The sequence below is a fragment of the Barbus barbus genome (assembly GCF_936440315.1).
Source record: "Barbus barbus genome assembly, chromosome: 30".
NCBI lineage: Eukaryota > Metazoa > Chordata > Actinopteri > Cypriniformes > Cyprinidae > Barbus > Barbus barbus.
In genome coordinates, this window is record NC_136758.1 from 11,929,290 (window position 1) to 11,952,059 (window position 22,770).

General features: G+C 37.9%; 2 protein-coding genes across 3 annotated transcripts in view; one reads left to right on the plus strand and one right to left on the minus strand.

The window, feature by feature from the left end:
• Positions 1-7,903, plus strand: part of LOC306850693 (kinase D-interacting substrate of 220 kDa B-like) — a 56,182-nt gene extending 48,279 nt beyond the window's left edge. For both annotated transcript variants that reach the window (XM_079386488.1, XM_079386489.1), the window contains 3 exons: positions 1,623-1,721; positions 2,969-3,199; positions 5,729-7,903. In XM_079386488.1, coding sequence (XP_079242614.1) covers positions 1,623-1,721; positions 2,969-3,199; positions 5,729-6,793 — 1,395 coding nt within the window. In that variant the 3' untranslated portion in view covers positions 6,794-7,903. The remainder of the gene's footprint in view (positions 1-1,622; positions 1,722-2,968; positions 3,200-5,728) is intronic.
• A 1,069-nt stretch (positions 7,904-8,972) lies between these two features.
• LOC306850694 (DNA-binding protein inhibitor ID-2-like) lies at positions 8,973-11,018 on the minus strand. The gene is made up of 3 exons (XM_079386490.1): positions 10,289-11,018; positions 9,943-10,003; positions 8,973-9,569 (listed from the first exon to the last, which is right to left on the minus strand). Exons 1-2 carry the CDS (start codon positions 10,637-10,639, stop codon positions 9,947-9,949), a joined length of 408 nt encoding a protein of 135 aa, XP_079242616.1. The 5' UTR covers positions 10,640-11,018; the 3' UTR covers positions 8,973-9,569; positions 9,943-9,946.
• Between the last annotated feature and the right edge of the window lie 11,752 nt (positions 11,019-22,770).

Here is a 22,770-nt window from a genome sequence, read left to right on the forward strand (position 1 = left end):
TCCTTATTACAAAAAAAATGACACTGAAATTATAATACTAAGGAAATAGGATTATTTGGACTAGGATTATTTAGCTAATCATGATGGGTAGAAAAGTAAATAATCAAACTGCATTTTCTCATTGTTTACAACAAATTGTGGAATTTGTCAAGCTCAGCCTTCAGCGCTGTTACCTAAATTATTCTAAGAAAATTATAATAACTTTTTTTTTCTTTAATTTACAGAAAAAAGTAAAAGTAAAAAAATGTAGTCTGCATTTATTTAATAAAAACCATTTAAAAAAAATATGTTTCAATATTATTAGTTTAAAATAATTGATTGATCCTTCAGATCATTCTAATCTGCAGATTTGCTGCTCAAGATACATTATTATTTATCGATGCTGACAAAGGTTGTGCTGCTTAATATTTTTGTAGAAACAGTGATACTTTTTTTAGTACTTTTTAATACTTAAACGAATAGAAAATGTATAAAAGGGCAGCATTTATTTGAAAACAATCTTTTTTTGTAATAATGTTAAAGTGTTTGCTGCCATGTTTGATCAATTTAAAGCATCCTTACAAAATAAAAGGTTTCTTTAAAAAAAATAATAAAAAATAAAAATATCTTGTTGATGCCAAACTAACTACAAATAAAAATTTGGCAAAGTAATTTCTCTCGTTCCGGCGCCTGAAAGTAGTCCCCAGCTATATCATAACTAGTTACCTAGCCGGGGACTACTTTCAGGCACTGTGTAATATCACTGCGCCTGCTGTACCCATGGTACGGCAGCAAATTTCCTTGATTATTACGCTGGAACGAGAGTGTAGTTCCTAGCCATACCAGCCTAGAAAATCGCAACTTTTCATTTTCCGTCGGTCTTAGTACACGATGTAACTACAGAAGTGTCAAGCTTTAAATAGGAAAATTATCAAAACTCTTTAGTCATTTTTGAGCGAGATGCTAATGGTCTAATCCGATTTAATGATCTATGCTAAGCTAAGCTAAAAGTGCTACCGCCAGACCCGGAGATAGGCTGAATGGATTTAAAAACAATAAAATTAACCTGTTTAACTCTTGGGAGTTGTAAAATGAGCCTATTTCCAAAAAAAACTGGAGTGTTCCTTTTTTTTTTTCTGTTTTTCTGTTTAATTCTTCTGTTTTTCAGTTGTTTATTGCTAGAAGATCAAAACCAAACAATGGATTGATTGAGCTGCCAACTTGAATAGAAAATAAAGCAGCTCGTGTAATCTTCTGAAAGATAGTCTCTTAGTCTATACCTGTTATTCATGGAATTACACTGATTTCCACACAAAAAGTGAAAAACAGGACTGAGACATGGGGTGTGGTAAATGAGTCCATCCCTTTAAATCCATGTTCATCCATTGGAAAAGAGCAGTTTTATCAGCTCCATGTGGTGCATACAGAGGTTTCACAATGAGGCCTTTCTTTCCATTGGACAACATATGATGTCTTCATTGGACATGCATTAGTCAACCTGCCAGCTGTGCCGCATCTGCCTGCATACTTCAAAATCTCAATTGTGAACTTTGTTTCAACCTTTGACATAAAATTGATCTAAACTTTGTTAGCTGTTGAATGCCATAATGTTCGCATGTCAAATTCTGTCATCCTAAATGTAGGCCAACGTGAACGGCCGGGTTCTGTCTCAATGCAACCTTGATGAGCTCAAGAAGGAAATGAACATGAACTTTGGAGACTGGCATCTCTTCAGGTCCATGGTAAGACATCAGCTGATGTGTGATCTTCTGTTCTTTCCTACACGTTCAGATCTGATAATGGTCATCTTTCTGTTTGTGGTTTGTAATGTTCAGCACACAGCTAATCTCTCTATAGTGAAGAAGGCTGGATGGGGTGAAATAAGGAACACATGTAGCTGTGTTGATCAGATTTCCATTTGCGCTTATACAAACGAATGTTGTGTTGCCAGCAAGCAGGCAGCCATCTGGTCCAAGATGGCTGCTTTCTGGATGAAGGAGGGTTATTGTCAGTGGGAGCTCAGTGTCCACTTGAAGATCTGAATAGCTTGACGTTTACAAGAAAGTAGCATTCTTTGGGCTGGAAAAAAGTCCAAATGGAACGACTCGGGGCTAGTTGTGATACTGACGTGCCTCAGAAGTTTCACTTAGTACTACGGCCATTCAGCGATTTCACATAAATGCCACAGTGAAGCATGTGATTTTGATTTCTTTCTTTATTTTCTAAGTTGCTTAAAATGAAAGTCTTATTGAAATGGGTCTTGTTTTCTCTGAGAAGGTCAGGTAAGATTAGAGTTTCACTTTTTTTTTTCTGTTTTAATCCCACCCAAATCAAACACATCAATCAAACATCAGCAGGGATGCATTAAATTCAAAAGCGGCAGTAAAGGCATTTATAATGTTATAAAAGATTTATAATTCAAATAAATGCTGTTCTATTGAATTTTTTATTAATCAAAGAATCCTTAAAAATGTATCACAATTTCCACAACAATATTAATCAGCACAACTGTTTCAACATTGATAACTATAAGAAATGTTTCTTGAGCACCAAATCAGTATGTTAGAATGATATCTGAAGGATCATATGACACTGAAAACAGAATGCTGAAGAAAAAAAATGCTGGCTGCTTTTCCATCACATGAATGAATCGCATTTTAAAACATTTGAAACACTAAACAGTTTTTTTTGTAATTGTAATAATATTTCACAATATTACTTTTTACTGCATTTTTGAGGTATTGAATACAGCCTAGGTGAGCACTTCTTTCAAAACATTTAAAATTCTTACCGGCCCCAAACCTTTAAATGGTAGTGTATCTTTTTCTGAATAGTTTTAATACTATTTGCATTTTAGAAGTCAAGAAAACAGGAATCGAGTTTCAGTCTGTCGGTTTTCAGTCAATTCGCTCAACTCATTGCCAGTATAATGAATGAAATTCACTGTTGCTGTTGAATGCATGTAAACATTGCTGTATTTGTGCTGTAGGTTCTAGAGCAGCGTCATGTGGAGAACCAGCTGCTGTGTGATGAATCGGGAGAAAGGAGCGAGCAAGGCAGCAGCGTGTTGACTCAACTCGAACCCCACAGACCCTCTGAAGCGCCACAAGACGCGACCATCAACCCAGAAAACTTCACATACAGCCTCAACCTAAGCTTTGAAGAGCTCAGCGGTGTAGGGCTGGAGGAGCCCGCCAGACAACACAATGCCCACTGGCTGGTGCGTGGTACTGCTGTGCACACAAACACATTCAGCACTGAAGTACAGCCTATAGATAAACACAGGTGCACACCATGACAAAACGGTGTAAATATATACATAGAAGCTAACACAAACATATGCGTGCGTGGAGACAAAGAAAATGTGTCACTTTTTTTGCTGTAGTGCCTTTTTTAACCAAACGTTTTCGTTGTATTTTGTTGCTATAGAGGCAGCTTCTCCTTTTTAGTAGTCTCTCATCAGCATGAAAATAGCATGTGGTTTACTGGGTGACAAACAAAGTGTTTTCTGACCTGAATGGGCAGAGGAAGTGAAGAGCTGACCACACACACACACGCTAGCTCTCTATCACACAGAGATAGCTATTTCTGCACTTATCTGTTAACACTTGGCAAGGTGTTGCAGCACAAGCAAGAGCTCATAATGGTTTAGATTAGCATCATGAAAGTTTGTGGTGAACAGACTTTGGGTGCGTCTCATTTCACATACCTCTGCACTATTTTTACGCCGTTTTGTAGCCCAAGTAGTGTGTTCACACTGAAAAATGCAGCGAGGTGTAGTGTATTAGGAGTAGTCGAATGATGTAGTCGAGTAGTCGCAGTTAAACTCGTAGTTCGGACTTGTAATCCAAAGGTTGCGGGTTCGAGTCTCGGGCTGGCATGGATTGTAGGTGGGGGGAGTGAATGTCCAGCGCTCTCTCCACCCTCAATACCACGACTGAGGTGCCCTTGAGCAAGGCACCGAACCCGGGCGGTGCAGCATAAACGGCTGCCCACTGCTCCGGATGCGTGTTCACGGTGTGTGTGTGTTCACTGCTGTGTGTGTGCACTTTGGATGGGTTAAATGCAGAGCACGAATTCCGAGTATGGGTCACCATACTTGGCCGTATGTCACGTCACTTTCACTTTTTTAAAAGACGGAGTGTGGATGTACAGGAAGGGGAGGGGCTAAACGTGCAAAAGCATTTCCCATAAATGGAGCACTCAAATGCGAATGGTTCTGTGTTGTAAAAGAGTGTTCCATTTGAGATGTTAGCCTTCTAAAATTCATATTTGAATTTGGAACACAATTGAGGGGACAGTTTACTCAAACTCACTGTAATGTTTCTGGAACCCACTGAGATCCTTATTCCAAGTCTTCTGAAGCCATATGATAGTCTTGTATGATTCAATTCTTGAATAAACATGCTCAGTTTGAACATCTGGAAGCAAAAATGAAGTGTTCAGTTGATTGTTTCTTTAAATCCCTAGATCAGTTTTTTAGTGAATTGAATCGTTGAAATAAGAATGTGTACCATGAAATAATCTTTTAGTTGACGTCATTGACTGCATGTAAAAACATACAATGTGATCTTTGTAGTCTGATTCACAAAAAAGACTCTGAGCTGCTGCTTTTAATGAATAGTTAAAAAAATTGAATCTGTTTGAATCAGCCAGAAACAGTCTGGCAAAGTAGACTTTAGAACTGAAATACACTGAAATTAATCAAAATTAGGTCAAATTGAATCAAGAACTTGTGAAACTAAATCAAATTACATTTACATTTATGCATTTAGCAGACGCTTTTATCCAAAGCGACTTACATTGCATTCTAGTTACAGTTTTTACAGTTTTTATCAGTTCTTGCTTTCCCTGGGAATCGAACCCATGACCTTGGCGTTGCTAACGCCATGCTCTACTTTCTGAGCTACAGGAAATTGACTAGGGTAATATCTACAGATATTTTGAATGAATGAATGAATAAATGAATGTTATTAGTCAACTCTTTCAAAAACATTTTTTTTGTTCTCCATTTTGAACAATGAATCACACTTAAAATATGATCAAAGGGAGGAGAAGTGAGTTAACAGTCCCACTTTATATTAGGTGGCCTTAACTACTATATACTTGCATAAAAAAGTAAGTACAATGTACTTATTGTGTTCATATTGTATTGCAAAACACTTTTGCTGCTGTTGAGGTGGGATACAGGTAAGGTTAGGGACAGGTTTGGTGGTATGGGTAGGTTTAAGAGTGGGTTAAGGTGTAAGGGATGGGTCGACAGTGTAATTATAAATGTAATAACAGAATTTATTACAGATGTAATTACATGCAGGTATTTTAAAATATATGTACAATGTAAAACAGGTATGTGCACAGTAAGTGCATTGTATCAAATTATTAATTTGATATGATTTGGTGTAGCAGTAGTAGCTACAACTGTGTCCACTTGCCAAAAGTGTAGCTTGCAGCTTGCTAAAATCACTTTCAAACAAACAGCTTTCTGTTGGTCAATGCAGCAAATTCACATAACCAACTGAACTTGATGCAAAATCTGCACGGGAAAATCTTTTGCCCTCAGGCAAAATTCCTGTTTGCGTCAAATCCTATTTAAAAACTCGTTCACCTACTATGTTGGAGTGTCAACCAGTTACTGCTGTTGGAGGGTTTGGATAAACTCTTGAAATGCTTCTGTGTTTGCTTCCACATCACCTAACATGTTCTCTCTCATGCTACTGTTTCAATTAATTGAGCTGATCTTCTCCTTTAGGCCAACACTCACCGGACGCCAAGCATATCCAGTCTGAACTCTCAGGAATCATCTAACGACATCTGCAAGCTGACCGACAAGCAGCAAGCTGAGTATCACAATGCTTACCAGGAGTACATCTCGCACATGTCCCAGCTGGAGATATCTGCTGCTGGACGAGAGAGTCCCGCTCAAGCCCTGTCCGGCCAGTTCCTCACAGCCAACTCTGAGGAGAAGACTAAGGAAGGTGAGCAAGATGGGCGCAAACCCTTCGGCAAAAAGAGCTCCAAACTTGCAGACACTATAGTGGACTTCTCCGTCCCAGATGGTGCTCTTCTAGATCCCATTACAGAGGAGGATGAGAAGTCAGAGCATGGGTCCGCCGCTAAAATCCCACCCAGACGCAAGACCAAAGGACAGGGACCGTCTTACCACAGCATACCGAGCGATGAAGAAGATTCAGGAGATGAGGAAACAGATGCCACCCCGCTGTTGAGAGAAGAACCCTGGGCTGCTGAACCAGATCTAGGCCTCTTAGCTAAAGGGAAGAGCTTCATCTCAGACATCATGCTGGACAAGAAATCATCCGATTCTGGAGTGAGGTCCAGCAGGAGCTCATCTGACCACTCGCTGCAAGACGAGGAGAGCGAAGCGGCTCAGGAGAAGAAGGAGAAGTCTGGTGAGAAGAAAGAAGAGGAGGCCCATCTGATCGAGCTGGTTCTTGAGAGTCCGGTTAAGAAGCGAGTCTTACCACACAGGCTGAGTAACCTTCAGGATGAGGCTGTGGCCCGGATGTCCATCTGCTCTGACGCTCCATCTGACAGCAGTAGCCCTGAGGAGAGCTGGCCCACTTCAGCCGTGAGCAACCTCAACTGCTCACCCGACAATACTGCGCTCAACAACAACATCAACAACAGCACCCAGCAGGAGACGCCCGACTCCACCGACTGCCCCTCCATCATAATACGACCAGGATCCAGCACCGAAACTACCACGCTGCCCAACCAGAACCTGCATGGAGTCCACCAGAAGAGGTCCACCGGTCCCTCCACCGACGCTGCTGAGGAACGAGAGAGTGTCCTGTGAGCCTAACAAGATGTAAAAAAAAAGTCTAACACCTGCAAAGATTCCGAGAAACTCTTTATTCAGACATAATTACTGCACATTTTCTGTGTTGACTCTGATTAGGTTTGTTTTTATAGGTAACACGAATTAAAAATTACCCTGCACTGCAGTTTCTTAATCAGTATTTTTGGCTAGTTTTGCAGGAAAGATATTTAAAGGTCCATAAAACAAGAAATCGATGATTAGTAAAATAGTTGAATAGCTGAAGAACCTTCTTTCACCACAAAGAACCGTTTGTGAAACGGAAATGTTTTTCAGATGTTAAAGGTTCTTCATGGAACCATTTAGACAAAAAAAGGTTCTTCTATGGCATCATGAAGCACCTTTATTTTTAAGAGTGTATATTTAAAAAATGTCAGTTGGTGTTAGTTTATTATACCTAATGTGCTGATTAATGCTAACAATTGAAGCTTATTGTAGTGTTACCGGGGGGAAAAAAATCTCTGAAAACAAGCCTTATTATATTATACAGTCTTGTTTTATCCTCAAATCCATCTTGACATTTAGATTTGTTGTTTTTTTTAACTGGAAAACAAAATCAAAATATGATTAAGAAGATGCAGTGTAAAAGTGTGAGAACTCATTGTTGCTGTTTTTGGAGTGGTGCTAAAAAAGCAATAAAAGGAGGCTGTGAAGCTGTTCGTACTTTGATTTGTTTAGTGCAAATCCTGTTATTTCATGCTCCGTTGCTAACACTAAAGATCTTGAGTAGGTTGGTCCACAATATTCAAATCCATCAAGTAGAGTTAGTGCTGGTGTTTTTGCTGTGATCTGTGATGTGAAAGCTGTTATTTATTTGTGATTGAATGCCCGGTTCACATTCAGGTCATCCTTGCAGTTTGAATTCTGCCTTGTAGTGTTTTAGATGAGTGAATCTATTTGTGATCAGTGTTATGTCAAGAGAAAAACAAGACATTTCTGTTTCTGTAAAGTTTCTGTAAGACTTGATTTGTGTGTACGAGTATCCTCTGTGTTTTCTCACATTAATAAACTTCATTCTTTTCGAATCTTTGAGAATTCATAATTTTATAATTGAAATGCATTATATTTGAAATAAAAATCAGACCCATTTGAAGTTAGTCTCTAGTAAAAGCTTTGTTTGTTAGTGTGTGCTGATGGATTGAACGCTAAAATCATAACATTTAAAAACTTTTATTTTAAAATCGCATACATTTGTGTATTTTGATGAGACTTGCCAACTGCCAATCATTTTCCCCATAAATCAGAAAACTGAAAACTCATTGTTTTTCTGAGATGAAGTCTGGCCGCCAGCAGGTGGCGCACTCTTCATATCAACAACACTAATAGAGGTTTGAGCTGCATTTGAGAATCAACCTTTAATTCTTAAATGTAATGAAATAAAGATAATCTCGGAAATGTATGAAATAAAGATAAGCACATACCACTATTATATTGTTCTGTAGTTAAATAGTTTTCCTGAATTACATCCCACAAAATAACTTCTTTCAAATGTGTGAGTCACATTATACTACTCTATAAATTAATATTTTTTAGAGTCTAATATGCTAACATTGAACATTTTTCAGCAAACTTTAGTCCAGGGGATTTGGTGTACCGTTCTGAATAATTAGCTGAAGCTGTAAAAAACTGATTATAATAAAAGTCACTATCCAGGTCTCGGATTTATTCTTTTGCGCTCATTAAGGGCACGACTGTAAACCTACAGTCAATTATTTTACAAACTGAAATCCACAAATCAAAAGCTCAAGCATTGATTTAACTGCCATTTCATCCACACACAGATTATATTATTGAGCAAACCAGTGGACACGATCACGATTCATGTTTAAACTTCCATACACCTTCAAGAAATGAGTTTCATCACACAGGAAAAGAGAGAAAGAGGTCAATCGCAAGAAAAACTGACAGGCTGTATGGATTCGTGGACATTTATGTATTAAGAAAAAGCCAATTTTTCCCACTACGAAACGAATGCAATTTTACACAGCCATATGGCAATGAAAAAGACTGATTCAGGTTCCAATCAGTGTGTGTGAATGTGCATGTGTGAAGGGTCAGTGACATGCTTTTGAATCCTGGATATAAAAGACCAGGTCAATATACAGCTCAACACTGGCAGATTGACATTTTTACACAAGCATAACAGACCAGCGTCAAATAAAGCATTTGATTTATTTTGTATAAAAAAAAAAAAAAGGTACGATTTACAATATTACTTTTATAAAAAGTCTCAGCATACAGCATAACACTTTGCAGATACTGACAGTCCAGTTTCTGCAACTATACAAGATAAAACTCTGAAAGAGTTCACAAGGTTTCATCATGTCATTTTTCAACGTCCAGTCCTTCGTGTGCCAAAAGAATTGACAAAAACAGACTTAAACTTTGTACAGTAACTAACTACGTCTTCTCCTCATCACACGGTCTTCACAAAAAAAAAAAAAAGGCTTCTTCTCAATGCAGAGAAAAGGTTCCTTGTGATCATTTACAGGTTTCCCCTCCTATTGTCAGGGAATATAGTGCTTCTTCCTCTTGAAGAAAGGACCAAATAAGTCTTTTTAGAAGATAAATAATCAATGTCTGAACTTATAACACATCACATGGATTGTCCTTTTAGAAGCAAAAAAAAAAAAAAAAAAAAGGTCTTGATTCAATTACAGGAAAGAAAGAAAAAACAAAACTCCAGACTGAGAACAGAAATCAGAGGAAAAGCCAGTTCCCAGGTCCTGTGTGTTCTTGTGTCTTAACCAAACACCTGCAAAAGATTGAGAAAGAGGCGCATTTAGAGAATGCAAACAGGGCAGAGATCCGGACAGCCTGGCGCCAGAGAGGAAGCCGCAGTTTGAACATTTAACCAAACACTCAGAGACTGAGCAAAACCCTGGGCTCCAGATGTACACGAGCACAACTCCTGCCTTCGCTCAATGCTTGCATTTCAACCTCCGCTGATGCTTATTACACACTTTATACAACTTTACAGACTATGTGACATAACAGGTTTGATTACACACTCTTAAAATTAAACACTGCTCTGACGGCACACAATTTTTATTTATTGATTTTTTTGCCCATCATTTGCAGCATATAATACAAGGTTAATTAAAAACAGTGTGTTCAAGTGTATTTACCTGATTAACGGTAAAGTGTCCTGCTGTCCTCTGTGATCAAGTCTGATTGAAACTCAGGTGTCTAAAAGGGACAACAACAAAAAAAAAAATGTTATTTATTAAGTATATTATTAAGTCCGTTTTTTTGTACAGTCAAACTTGCACAAAACATGCAACAAATCAATGTAGCTTTATAGAACACACACATATGCATATATATATAAATAAAAAATAAAATCACATGATAGATAGATAGATAGATAGATAGATAGATAGATAGATAGATAGATAGATAGATAGATAGATAGATAGATAGATAGATAGATAGATAGATAGATAGAATCCTACTCTTTCTAGGGACATTCACCTGTAATGAGAGGATGCTGATGTCTGTGTTGAGTGTTGTCAGGGGTGTTCTGGATGTCCCCTGCCCTGCTCGCGGGTGATGCAGGCTGGTGATTGCAGAATTTGAGTCAAGTGCGATCTGAAGGTCCAGGATATAGTCGATGACATGTTGCAGGATTTCCATTTTGCTCACGTTTTTGTTCTGCGGGATACTCGGCACCAGTTCCTTCAGTTTGGAGTAGCAGTCGTTCATGTTGTACAGCAGGCTTAGGGGATCGTCCACAGGGGTCTTGCTCCGTGAGATTCCCAGACTGTGCTCCGTCACATTCGCGCTACTTTTCCGGAAAGACCTGACTGGGCTTATTGCCTTCATGTTGACACCTCTGTACGAAACGGTTTCGTTGGAAGAGTCGCTATTGTGTTCGAGATTTCCTCTTTGCACTGGGCTGTCGAAGCAAACGCAGTGGATTAGCGAGCTGTCATCGCTGAATATATACCCAGCTGGGTGGGTTGCTCACGCGCTGGTTTAATCGCGCTGATTGGTGGGAATGGACGCGTCAGTCATCGCCTTCGCGCAACGCTATTGGTCGCTGTGCTGAGCGCTCTAATCCCGCCCATTTCTTCCGCGTTCTTAACCAGTGAAAGCGCGTGTTTAGGGTGGCGCTGACTGCCTTCAGCTTCCACGGATAATTTCTCAAATCAGTGTACCTGTTTCCGATCAAGAGAATTAGTGACTTGCAAGTGTAAGATTGTTTTCACGCATTTTCCGCTTTTGTTTCTAGTGTAACAGTCAAAATGTATCAAAATAAGCTTAGACTGATTTCTGTTATCTTGGACATCATGAGGCTTCCCTACACAATACATCCTTAAGATATAAACAGATTTTATTAGGGTATATCTCTATATTAAAAAAATATATTGCAGCTTATGAAATTAACAATAGCCTAACCAGTGCCTTTAACCATTAAAAGGCAGGAACTGAACATATCTCCAAAAATCAATGTGTTATTATTTTCCAACACATTTCATATTTTCTTCCAACTATTGCTTTTATTTTCCTTTTTTTTCTCCCCCTATATAAACACATAGGTCAGTGGCATTCTCGTGGCATACTGCCACCGTTTTAGATAAAGATGGCAAGTTGATACCAGCATTTTTTACACCAAGTCACTTGACTTTATTTTCAGAAATATATTTTCTCAGAAATTGTTCCCACTGTCCTTCCTTCAGGACACAGGCAATATTTGTAAAATCCACTGAAGTTGCTCTTGTAGTGGCGTTATAGTGTTTGCTTGAGGACATTTTGAAGTTTTTATTTTCTGCAGCTGGTGCTGTGCCCTTAATGTTTATGTTTGTTTATGACTGTGGGGGATTATGGGAGCAGTTGTTAGGCCTGTGATGAGGGTCGTTTAAGATGTAATAGTGATGACAGAAGATCCTCCTGCTCTCTAGTGCAGCAATGCGCGCAGCGTTATAATAATCAGACATGCAGGAATGACTGACTGGGAAAATGCACTCTAAATTTGAACTTGAAACAACACAACTGCAAATGAAGTGAAAATACATTCTTTTGGGACCGGAAAGAATATTCTGATCAAACAAACGGATTATATTTCCATTTTTTAGACACCTTTTTGGCAGTCTAGAGCGAGAGTGGTGGCAAAAATAGAAAAAAGCTCTTTGTTTACACATGCTAAGTAACAATAGAGACAGAGATTTCCTGGTTGCTTGTGCATATCCGACTAAACAGATGTTTGCGGAGATGCGTCGGAACGCAATCGTGTTGATGTGTCGGAATGCAGCTCATACATTCTCATTATCAGTTCTTCGAAAATGAAGTAGGCTACTTGTAAGATTCCTCCAGGCCCATGCATTTTGACATTTTTAAATAGCTAATGTTTGCAATATAAACTGCATTCCGAGCGCGCAAGACTTACAAACGTGACACACGAGAGCATTGTGGGCTCGTCCGCATCTGCCGCATCTGGCTCTTTCCATTTTCTCCCTCGTCCTTTTTGTTCTCACAGCTGTGTACATTTCGCATGACACCCTGACTGATCCCTGACAGGTGATGAATTGGCACCAAGCAAAGCAGCACTACAGAGCAGCGCCGCGAGCTCACGCTCTCGCAGACTCTCTGGCGCCAGCCCCGTGACGTCACCCATTCACTGCGGCCCTCCAGCCGGTCCTCGCGGCGCCGTCCAGGCGGCTGCTATGGAGACGGGGGCCGGTTCTCAGCTGATCAATGGGGCCCCGGCGCTGAGAGAGCGGAGTTCAGCTCTTCACCTCCGAGGCCCGCACACCTGCATCGATTTGCATTTCTTTGCTAACGTGTAACTTGGAGGACTCCTCGCCCTTTCGAAACAATCTAGACTTCGAAACGAAAGTAATGTAGAAAGAGTAACCCTCAACTTTATCTCAGTGCGCCCGAGGTAGAACGCATTTTCAGTAAGTCGCACTTTATGATGGATTAAAAAAGAAGAAACGCCTTCATTTAAATGGGTCCGTCGTTCAAACACCACGAAGGCGAATCATTGCGTGGTTTTAAAAGAAAAAAGTTGTTGAAGTTTACAAGTATGAATGTTACGCAAATAGCCTATAACGCATTTCAATCGCGTCTTAAACGTTTTAGTGACCACAGAAGTTTACATAGAAGTAGCCTAACTATTGCAACAATAGTCGCTGTATGCAATACTTTCCTGTAAAATATAAAAGATTGACAAATAGGCTATCACAAAAACATTCAAAGATTTTCTAAAAGTCTAAAAGACTGTTGGACCAGAAAAGTACTAATTTGGCATCTGCTAAAAGAACCGACCGATTGCGCCCTGAAAGTGACGGAAGGTAGATTAATAACTAAAACTTTGATCTAGCCTAAATAGCCTACAGGTTACTCACTATAGAAGAACCGTTTACACCCCAAAATGCAACATTGTAGAGTCACGTTTACGTTTCTGTATCCCGTCAAAAAGCTAACAATGATAATGGCAAGAAAACAATCTGAAGTTGGCAGAAAGTTGACGGGTTCTCCACGGGATGGAGTCAGGATGTCTGTACCGCCTCCTCTGCTGTTCCAGCTCATCAAACACCACCAGATCCCATAGAGTCACATCTACGATCTTTGATGACAACAACCAAAACACTCAACATAAATAGGCTATACTATCTGTTGAAAAGATTATAGGCGAAGTTATCCTGCAGAATCTCAAAGTCACGGTGCGAACCACTTTAAATTCTAAACGGCGCAACGTTACGCGACGCTTTCAATAAATCCTCTTTAAAAATGCGAGATTTAAAACTCTTACGTCAAACTTCCTGATAACCTGTGGGATAAAATAGTCTATAGCAAAATATTGCTTTCCAAATAACCCGTTTCAGCTCGAGTCATCGCATTATACTTAGCGACGGCAGATTAAAACAGGTTTTGGATATCCGAACGCAGCGAATCGTTTCGTCTTTCACTCGGCTGTGGTTTCGGCTCTCGGTAGTGGCTTTGAGGCTCCCACGCGCCTGTCGCGTGCAGCAGTACATGCGTGAAAGTGTGGCTCGCGACTCTTGTAGCAACATCGACCCCATGGGCGTGGCGTTGATGTTTGGCTAAGCTATTGTTCGCCTCCCAAAGAGGGTCCTGAGAAATTTTGCAATTCAGAACTCGAGTATTTTTCTTGGTTGCGTAATGTGCTGCTGCTGCTTGTGTTTTCACAGCAGACCATTGAAACGCTCTTCCTTTAGCTGCCAGAGCATCACTATTCTTTCAAATTTGAACGTGTAGACTAATACAAACAATGGAGACCGGGGCTAGTTGTCACAGAGGTACTATTTGAACTACGTTTTGACCTGAATGAATAGGCTACTTGATTTCTCTTGTAGTGTTTTTTTTTCTTTATATCCAAAATATCCCAAGTAAAAATTCTAGTGTTATCAAACTATAGCTGTTATTAACAAATAAAACTGCATGGCAAGCATTCAGACGAGATTCAGCTAATGAAGCTTGTTTATGCTGTGTTCATGTGATTAAACCTACAGTAAAAACAGTAATGTTGTGAAATATTATCACAGCCATTCAGTGTCACAATCCATTAGAAATAATCCTAATATGCTGATTTGCTCAGTCATTATTTGTACTCAATTATTAATTTATTAATAATTATTTTTATTATCAGTGTTGAAAACTTTTTTTTCCTTTGCTGGGAATCATGAGACTTTTCAGGATTTTTTGAATGAATAGAAAATTCAAAAGAACAGCATTTACTTGAAATATATATATATATATATTTATGATCAATTTAATGTATCTGTGGAATAAAAGTTTATATTATTTTTCAGACACACACACAATTTTTATTTATTTGATCTATTATTTTTTTAACTTACCACAAACTTTTATATATAAAGTGCTTTTCATGGGCCATCCCACTTTACAGAAATGTAACTGTGCCTTGAGTTTTAGATGGAAATATATTCAGAGAAGTCATATGGAAATTTCAAGGGAGTCTCCAGGCAGAAACAAGAATGCTAAATCAAATCTAAGAATTGAAAGAATATAGATGTCCAGTGATTTAGTGCTGTGAGTTAAAATAACGTCACTGTAACCAGTGTATTAAAGATGGATTTGTTCGGTGTGACTTATCAGTAGATCAACAAAACAGAATAGAAGAGAGATTCGTCAGTTCTCATATACAGTAAAGTATAAGAGAAACCATAGTGTGCGTTATTGAGGAAGAGAAATCCTGAAAGGCTCCATTCTCAGTCCAAACACCTTAGTCTTGAGTGTCACAAGGGAATTGAGAGTGTTTGGGAGATCTGAAACTGCCTGAGACTATCTCATACCGTATGGACATGCAACATTTTGGTTTTTGTGGTAGCTTGTGCCACTCAAACTGCTTTGGTTTTATTCTCTTTCTCCGCTATAGCCTCTGCGCTGGATTGCAAAGACTGTAGTTTTTCTTGTGAGCCACTTCCCTACTGGCTTCTGCTCTCAGTCACTGGACTCTTACTCAATCTCATCTCTTTATATAGCTCACAAGGAAGAGAGAGTCTATGGGGAATTCGTTTCTCTCACTATTATTAAATAGTTGGAGAGCATGTTAGACAAATGAGGAGTCTGGGGTTTTGTGTAAAGTTTTGCTCTCACGCACATCCATCAGAATGTTATTTCTGGGCTTTGTATGAAAAAGCATGTTTATGTGAGAGTTTGGGGATTATTTGGAGCTTTAACTTTGCGTTGAACCTAGAACATTCCCTTGATGTTTTACACCAACATGTAGAGACTAAATCCAAGTCATTTATCTGTACTAAATATTTAATAATATATCAGTTGCCCCTTGAAACGATGATTAAGATGGAGAATTAACACTCTAATGTTGTTTCGGCAACAAGAACCCACCGTTTAGTTCGATTGTAGATTATTGTGACTGATTGGAGTATTAAGATAATGGAAATAAATACAGGGTTTCAAACAGAAATGTCAGGGACATTAAAGCACTGTGCTTTGTGCGGAGAACAAACAGAGCATTAGTCTATGAAATTTGACAATCATTGGGCTTTTAGTGATCCACTATAATGTTATAGCACTGTTATGTTTTTCAGAGGAGGTTTCTAGTGTTCTAGGGTTATAAAAACACTTGAGGAACACAGGAAGTACTTCAGATGCTTGACGGCCATCTTGACATACAGTATGTGCAGTGCTATGTACTCTAAGATCTCAGATTCACACACATTTGATTGTAAAAATATTATTCTATGAATGTGAGATGTGTTCTCATTGGCGGGTGAGGGTTTTACAGTGAGGGCTCATGCAGTTCTGTTCTCCCTGCAGTGTTGTGGTAGCAGCACGGCTCTGTATGCACCAGTGCTGAAGAAAGATATCATGGCTGTGTGCCAATATTTCATGTGGGTTGGGGATTACATTCAACAGGTATTGCTACTGCTTCAAGCACTCCAGCAAAACTAACACTTCTCTGATTTCTCTGACTACTTTGAAAATATATATTGTTTGTGCTTATATTCAAATTTAGAACTGGCCCTCATGCACCGTAAAAAATGTAGTTTTTATACATTGTTTTAAAAAATATATATACTATAATAAAGATTTAATTGGTTGTAAGTAGTGCTTTCAAACGATTAATCGCGATTAATCGGATCCAAAATAAAAGTTTTTGTTTACATAATATATGAGTGTGTACTGTGTATATTTATTATGTATATATAAATACAAACATATGCATGTATATATTTAATAAAAATGTTTATATATTAAATATATTTATATATAACATAATAATATAAATATATAAATGTATATTCATGTAAATATTTTCAAAATATATACTGTATGTGTATGTGTTTATATATATATATATATATAATAAATAAACACAGTACACATACATATATTATGTAAACCAAAACTTTTATTTTGGATGCGATTAATCGCGATTAATCGTTTGACAGCACTAGTTACTAGTAAGTTATATTATCAAATACAAAAAAAGTTTAATATTGCATTATATGTAATTTAAAAAGTAAAATCTATAAATTACAGTATAATTTACAGTAAAAATCAGTAAAAACACTTTTTTCTTATTATTTTTGTTATCAGTAATGTACATTATGGTACACCAATTTGAAGAGATGAGTCACCCAAAAATGTAAATTCTGTCATCATTTACTCATTTTTATCTAGATCCAAACCTGTATATATTCTGTACAAAAAGTGATATTTAGAAAAAAATCACAGTAGCTCTTCTTAAAAGGATAGTTCACCAAATTCAAATTATGTCAGTAATTGCTCACTCTCATGCCGTTCCAAACCCATAAGACCTTCGTTCATCTTCGGAAACACAAATTAAGATATTTTGGATGAAATCCGAGAGCTTTCTGACCCTGCATAGACAGCAACCACGCAACTACCATGTTCAAGGCCCAGAAAGACAGGAAGGACATTGTTAAAACATTGTTCATGTGACATCAGTGTTTCAACCGTAATTTTATGAAGGTAGGAAAATGCTTTTTGTGTGCAAAGAAAACAAAAATAATGACTTTATTCAACTATTTCTTCTCTTTCCTATCAGTTAAAGCATGTTCATTAGAATACCGTGACGCATGCGTGTGATGCTGCTGAAGCAGGACCTTGCGTTCTTATGTGGTAGTTGCCTTGCTGTCTATGCAGGGTCAGAAAGCTCTTGGAGTTCATCAAAAATATCTTGATTTGTGTTCTGAAGATGAAGTCTTACAGGTTTGCAACGACATTAGGTGAACTATCCCTTTAATATATAATAAAACTGAGTACTAGGAATGTCCTGGGGCACACTTATGACAGTTCATGATAGAAGTACTAATATGTCCAGTTCACAAAAATGGTCTGAACTCATTCACACTGATCTAGTTCAAAAAAACACAGCGAGTGTCGTGGAGGACCCCCAAATCTACTATAGTATTGTTTTTGTGTCACAGAATGTAGTTTTAAGACGTATATGTCTCATATAAACCACTTTTATTGTAATTTTATTGTGTTCAGATCACTTCATTATTCAGAATTTATGTATGTGTGTGTGTGTGTGTGTGTGTTTGTTCCAGAGAGGAAAGAACGTGCAGGTTTAGAATGACATGAGGGTGAGTAAATTACATAATTTTCATTTTCCTTTTAATTACTGCAATTGTGTCACTAAACAAGATGGCAATAACATCTTTCTCACATCTCACAACAACGTAGCAAGGACAGCTCAGCTAGTACCTGATTAAATCTGGACTTTAATTCATATTGATTTACTAGATGCATAATTTTCAACCCACCCTTACTATATTTGTGACAAATAACATATGGGGTAAGGAGCGCATCAGTGCAGGCTAATGTCATGCTGTATTGATTCCTCTGCAGTGTGCTTTATCGAGGGGCCGACTCTAGGGAATAGGCTGGGCTGTGCGCGCACTGATAGAGGTGCTGTTCTTCATCATTGGTTCTACACCTTCTCCACCCCCACGTCCCTATGAATTATTCATTACATGCTAATGAGCTTCTCAGGAATTTCAAGGGCCTCTTTAATAGCTGTTCGATGTCCAGTGGTAGCAGTGGGGCAGGATCAGGCGACAAAGACAAGATGACAGTGATGGTCTTGGCAGAATCTGTGCCCTGCATGGGGCCCCTAATACAGCGGCTGTCCTGAGGGCCCCATTTCTGATGAGCTGATCAATGCTGCTCTGCCACGCTGACCTGTGAGTGTGTGAAAGGGGATCTGAGAAAGGGAAGGGGATGTAAGCTGTGACACATGTGCTGTTCCCTGCCACTCCATGTCAGTAATACTCTCAGATCCCTGTGCAGTTTCACCAGTGAGTCTGTTCAGGAACTCTGGAGTTTCACTTTAAATGACCACTTTATGTCTTTATGTCATTTTATGCAAGACATAAAGTGACATCTGTTTAAATTGATCATAAATACACCTCAGATTTTAAATGAAAACAAAAAACAAAAACAAAAAAAACAATAGCTATCTAGTTCAAAATTAAGTAAAGAGCTTTTGGAGTCTTTGTGGCTGTCAGATGTTAGTGGATCAAGTTCATTGTTAATGTGATGAACTACACCTGCGGTTACTCTGATAGGACAAACATGTGTGAATTTGAGAGGAACTGACTTCATACATTCACTGCCTTGACATCAATTGGTTAAAAGCAATAAAAAATTTATTTAGCATCATTGTTCGCAGATGCCACTCGGTTTGATACTTTTTGACATTCAAACATTGTGACTCCAAAAGTGTCCAAATACTTGAGATGCTTATATTACACTACTGTTCAAAAAGTTTTTAAAGAGAGAGAGAGATTATATTATATCATATTATATTATATTAATGATACTTATTATGATAGTTAAACTATATATTAATATTTTATAAAATAATATATTTGTGTCGTGGCAAAGCAGAATTTTTAGCATTACTCCTGTCTTCAGTGTCACATGATTCTTCAGACATGAATCTAATATGCTGATTTGGTACTCAAGAAACATTTCTTATTATTATCAATGTTGAAAACAGCCGTGCTGCTTAATAATTTTTTGGAAATGGTGATACATTTTCCCCCCAGGATTCTTAGATGTATAGAAAGTTAATGCATAAAGTTTAATGCATCCTTGCTGAATAAAAAAATTATTTCTTAAAAAAAAAACAAATCTTACTGACCTCAAACCTCAATCTGACCAGGTATGAAACAACACAAGGATAAGTTAATGATGAAAGAATGAACACTGGGTGAAATATCCCTTTAAATATCCTGTATATCTCCAGATATCCACCTTGTTCTCTTCAGATCTCATATCAGACAGAATAATTCAGCATCTTTCTCTATGGCGCATAATAGATTCAGCGGGCCTGCGAGGATGCTCCAGACGCCCGGCTGCACTGTGCAGCATACAGCTTGGATGGACAGACACGGTTAGTGGGGCTATAATAAAGCAGGCCAAACATAAAAGCCTGTCATTAGCCTTTCACTAGCCCATAGTGCTCCCAGATCGGTCGGGTGGCCGGAAGGGGTGAAAGGCCTGACCTGGGAGCTGTGGAGGAAGACGCCGGGCGTAGGGGGCCACTGCTCTCCTCTGATCTCAGAACAGCTCCTTCCTCCGCAGCTCCATTACCATGTCAATCCCAGGGAAAAAACAGAGCCTGCCTGGGCCCAGCAGTGGGCCGGATCCATATGGAGCTGCCGGGTCCTGGAATGAATAGTGAATGGAGCGGCTGCTGCTGGAATCTGCCTCCCAGGCTTTGTGAACAGGATGACCAAAGACAAGAGGGAGATTTTGCAGATGGCCGGGGCTATAAATAGGTAGCTAGTCTATCTCCTCGCTGTCAGTCTGTCTATCTGTCTCTCTCTTGGGCCGGGCTGTAGCAGGCTCAATAAATAAATGCTTCTTGGTGACATATCACATGTTAGGACGTGGCTGTGGGGCTAAAGGCATGACACATCTTCTCGTTTGAACGTTCATTAAAATGCACATGCGAACCCACTGATAAACTGTGCTCTATTTATGTTTGAACAAGGAAGCATTGTGATCGGAAGTCAAACGTCTCGCAGATGGACCTTAAAATGATAGCTAAATCCACCCATGTTGTCCAGATTGAGGGTTCTTTGTCATTAAACTAAGCCTTAGTATTGAAGCCCATCTGCCCATGCGTATGTGCGTGTGTTTGTGTGTATGCGCATATGCAAGCATGTGTCTTTAGCTGTGTGTGTGTGAGTGTTTGCGTGCTGAAATTGTATGTATTGCAGACAAGCCAAACTCCATGGCGATAAGAATAGTTATGCTTCCTAACATACTACTTTTAGTGTTTTAGTATATAGTGTGTATATTAAATTTGCCAAAATGTGCAGAATACAGCAAAGCACACCGCAAAGAATATTGTATGCCATATAGCAACATACCCTACTTGACTTTTCATTTCCAGTGCGATGAATGAACAGGAGCTGTAAATTTTGTCATATTAATATTTTCTTTTATTTTGACTCATTATTGAATCAGACTGCAATAAGACATTTTTACAAAAATGATGATTAAAATGCAAATTAGAGCTGTAAATTGTGACTTAATCATTTTTATTTTGTCTAACTATTGGATCAAGTTGAATAGTTAAGACATTTCTGCAGAAAGTTTGATGAAAAGTACAAAATTATAATTTTGATAACTAGACAGCACTCGCGTGCACCACACACATCACTGTTTGCAACATTTATTCTTGTATAATGCATTTTTTACTAGTTCAATCATGTGACACTTATTTTTTTTATTAATTTATTCCAAAATATGTTTTGAATAAATTAATACAATTGACAAATGATAAATATATAAATTATACTTATATGCATATATAAATTATACATAAGTATATATAAAAATTATACATAATATAATTTCTATATTACATAAAGTTAGTTCTTAAAATAAAGTAGTTCTTTAGGGAACTAAAATAATTTTAAGTGTAAAAATAAACTTGATGCAAACAAACAAATAAATAAATAAAACAAAAGAAAAAAATAAATAAAAGTGATGCAGTTCAGGTTGACTGTTTGATATTCATGTTCTTATTAAAAATACTTTCCATCTGGAATATATTAAAAATATATTTAAAAACCTTTTTTGAAAATAATTTTTTGGCTGTGTACACTCACAGGTATTCAATGTAAGGAAGTGTAAATAAAATATGTTTGTACTTTTTACTTGATGGTTACACACTACATGACATTTTTAAGTGTGTATTATGCTATATTTGGTAAGTAGTAAGTAATTTTATTACATTCTCTTTCAGGCAAGTTGTGAAGTCTACAGGTGCTGTAGAACTACTTTATCTGGTTAGAATTGAGATCCCACTGGCTGCAATTTTTCTAAACACACACATCAAATGTGTTGTAGCTCTATAATAGTACCTATGATAATCATTAAAAGTGATGTTGTCCTCTCAAGCCCAACTGTAAACACTATACCACAGCACATCGGGATGGTGTGCATCTGGACCACACAGGGGAAAATCATTGCAGTGCCACACCACGGTTAGATAAAATGGCACCTGGCCTGGCATGGACAGGTCACATGCTTCTTCTTAGAATTGCTAGAGATGAAAAATGCGAGTTAGAGAGAGTGCGTTCATTGTCCAAAAAAGAGAGCATGAATTGTACGCCCACAGCCCACAACAATGAAATCCCTAAACAAAGCAGCCAGGTGGTCAGTGCAGGTGGCCGAAACCTATAACTCAATAGGCTCAGTTTGATTACATCACATTGTAAAACTTGTTTGGTAAAGCCATGAAACATGATAATTCAGCAATAGATATTCACTTTCATGTTTCATAATCACCTCATTCTCAAGTTATTTCAACATTTAGTTACACATACATACTGAAGCCATTTGTGATCTTCTCAAAATCTGTTTTGAACTACAAGCTTGTAGCCAACTGCATGCATTTAAATTAAAGACAGTGCAGAAGGACACAATAGAAAACACACCAGACTTTTGGGCCATGGCCTATTCAGTGAATCCTAAGAGGAAAAGTCTCTGATCTTACCTTTTGTTAGATCTCATTTTTAATGATAGGTATTACTGAGGTACTAATTTCAGTAACACCGTAGTTTACGGTGTATTGCACATAACATGGACTTACTATTGTAATAACATCAATTATGCACGATTACATGCAATAAAAGCATCAACCAAACCATAATCCTAACCCTAAACTTATAGTAAGTGCATATGGTTCATTAATATTGTTCAGTACTTAAATGTACAATTACACTGTAACAAGGACAGCGTAAGTAATTGTATTACTTATGAATTAACTATTAATTATAGGTTATCTTTATTGTGGTTACACTTTATTTTAAGGTGTCCTCGTTACAGTATAATTATACATTTAAATACTGAGTAATATTAATTAACTACATGTACAACCCAAATTCCGAAAATGTTGGGATGTTTTTTAAATTTGAATAAAATGACAACTAAAATGATTTCAAATCATATGA

Coding starts and splice junctions, on each gene's coding strand:
- LOC306850694 (XM_079386490.1), bottom strand. CDS start 10,639: ATGAAGGCAATAAGCCCAGTCAGGTCTTTCCGGAAAAGTAGCGCGAAT. Junction 10,004..10,288: donor TCAGCATCCTCTCATTACAG/GTGAATGTCCCT, acceptor TGTCCCTTTTAG/ACACCTGAGTTTCAATCAGA.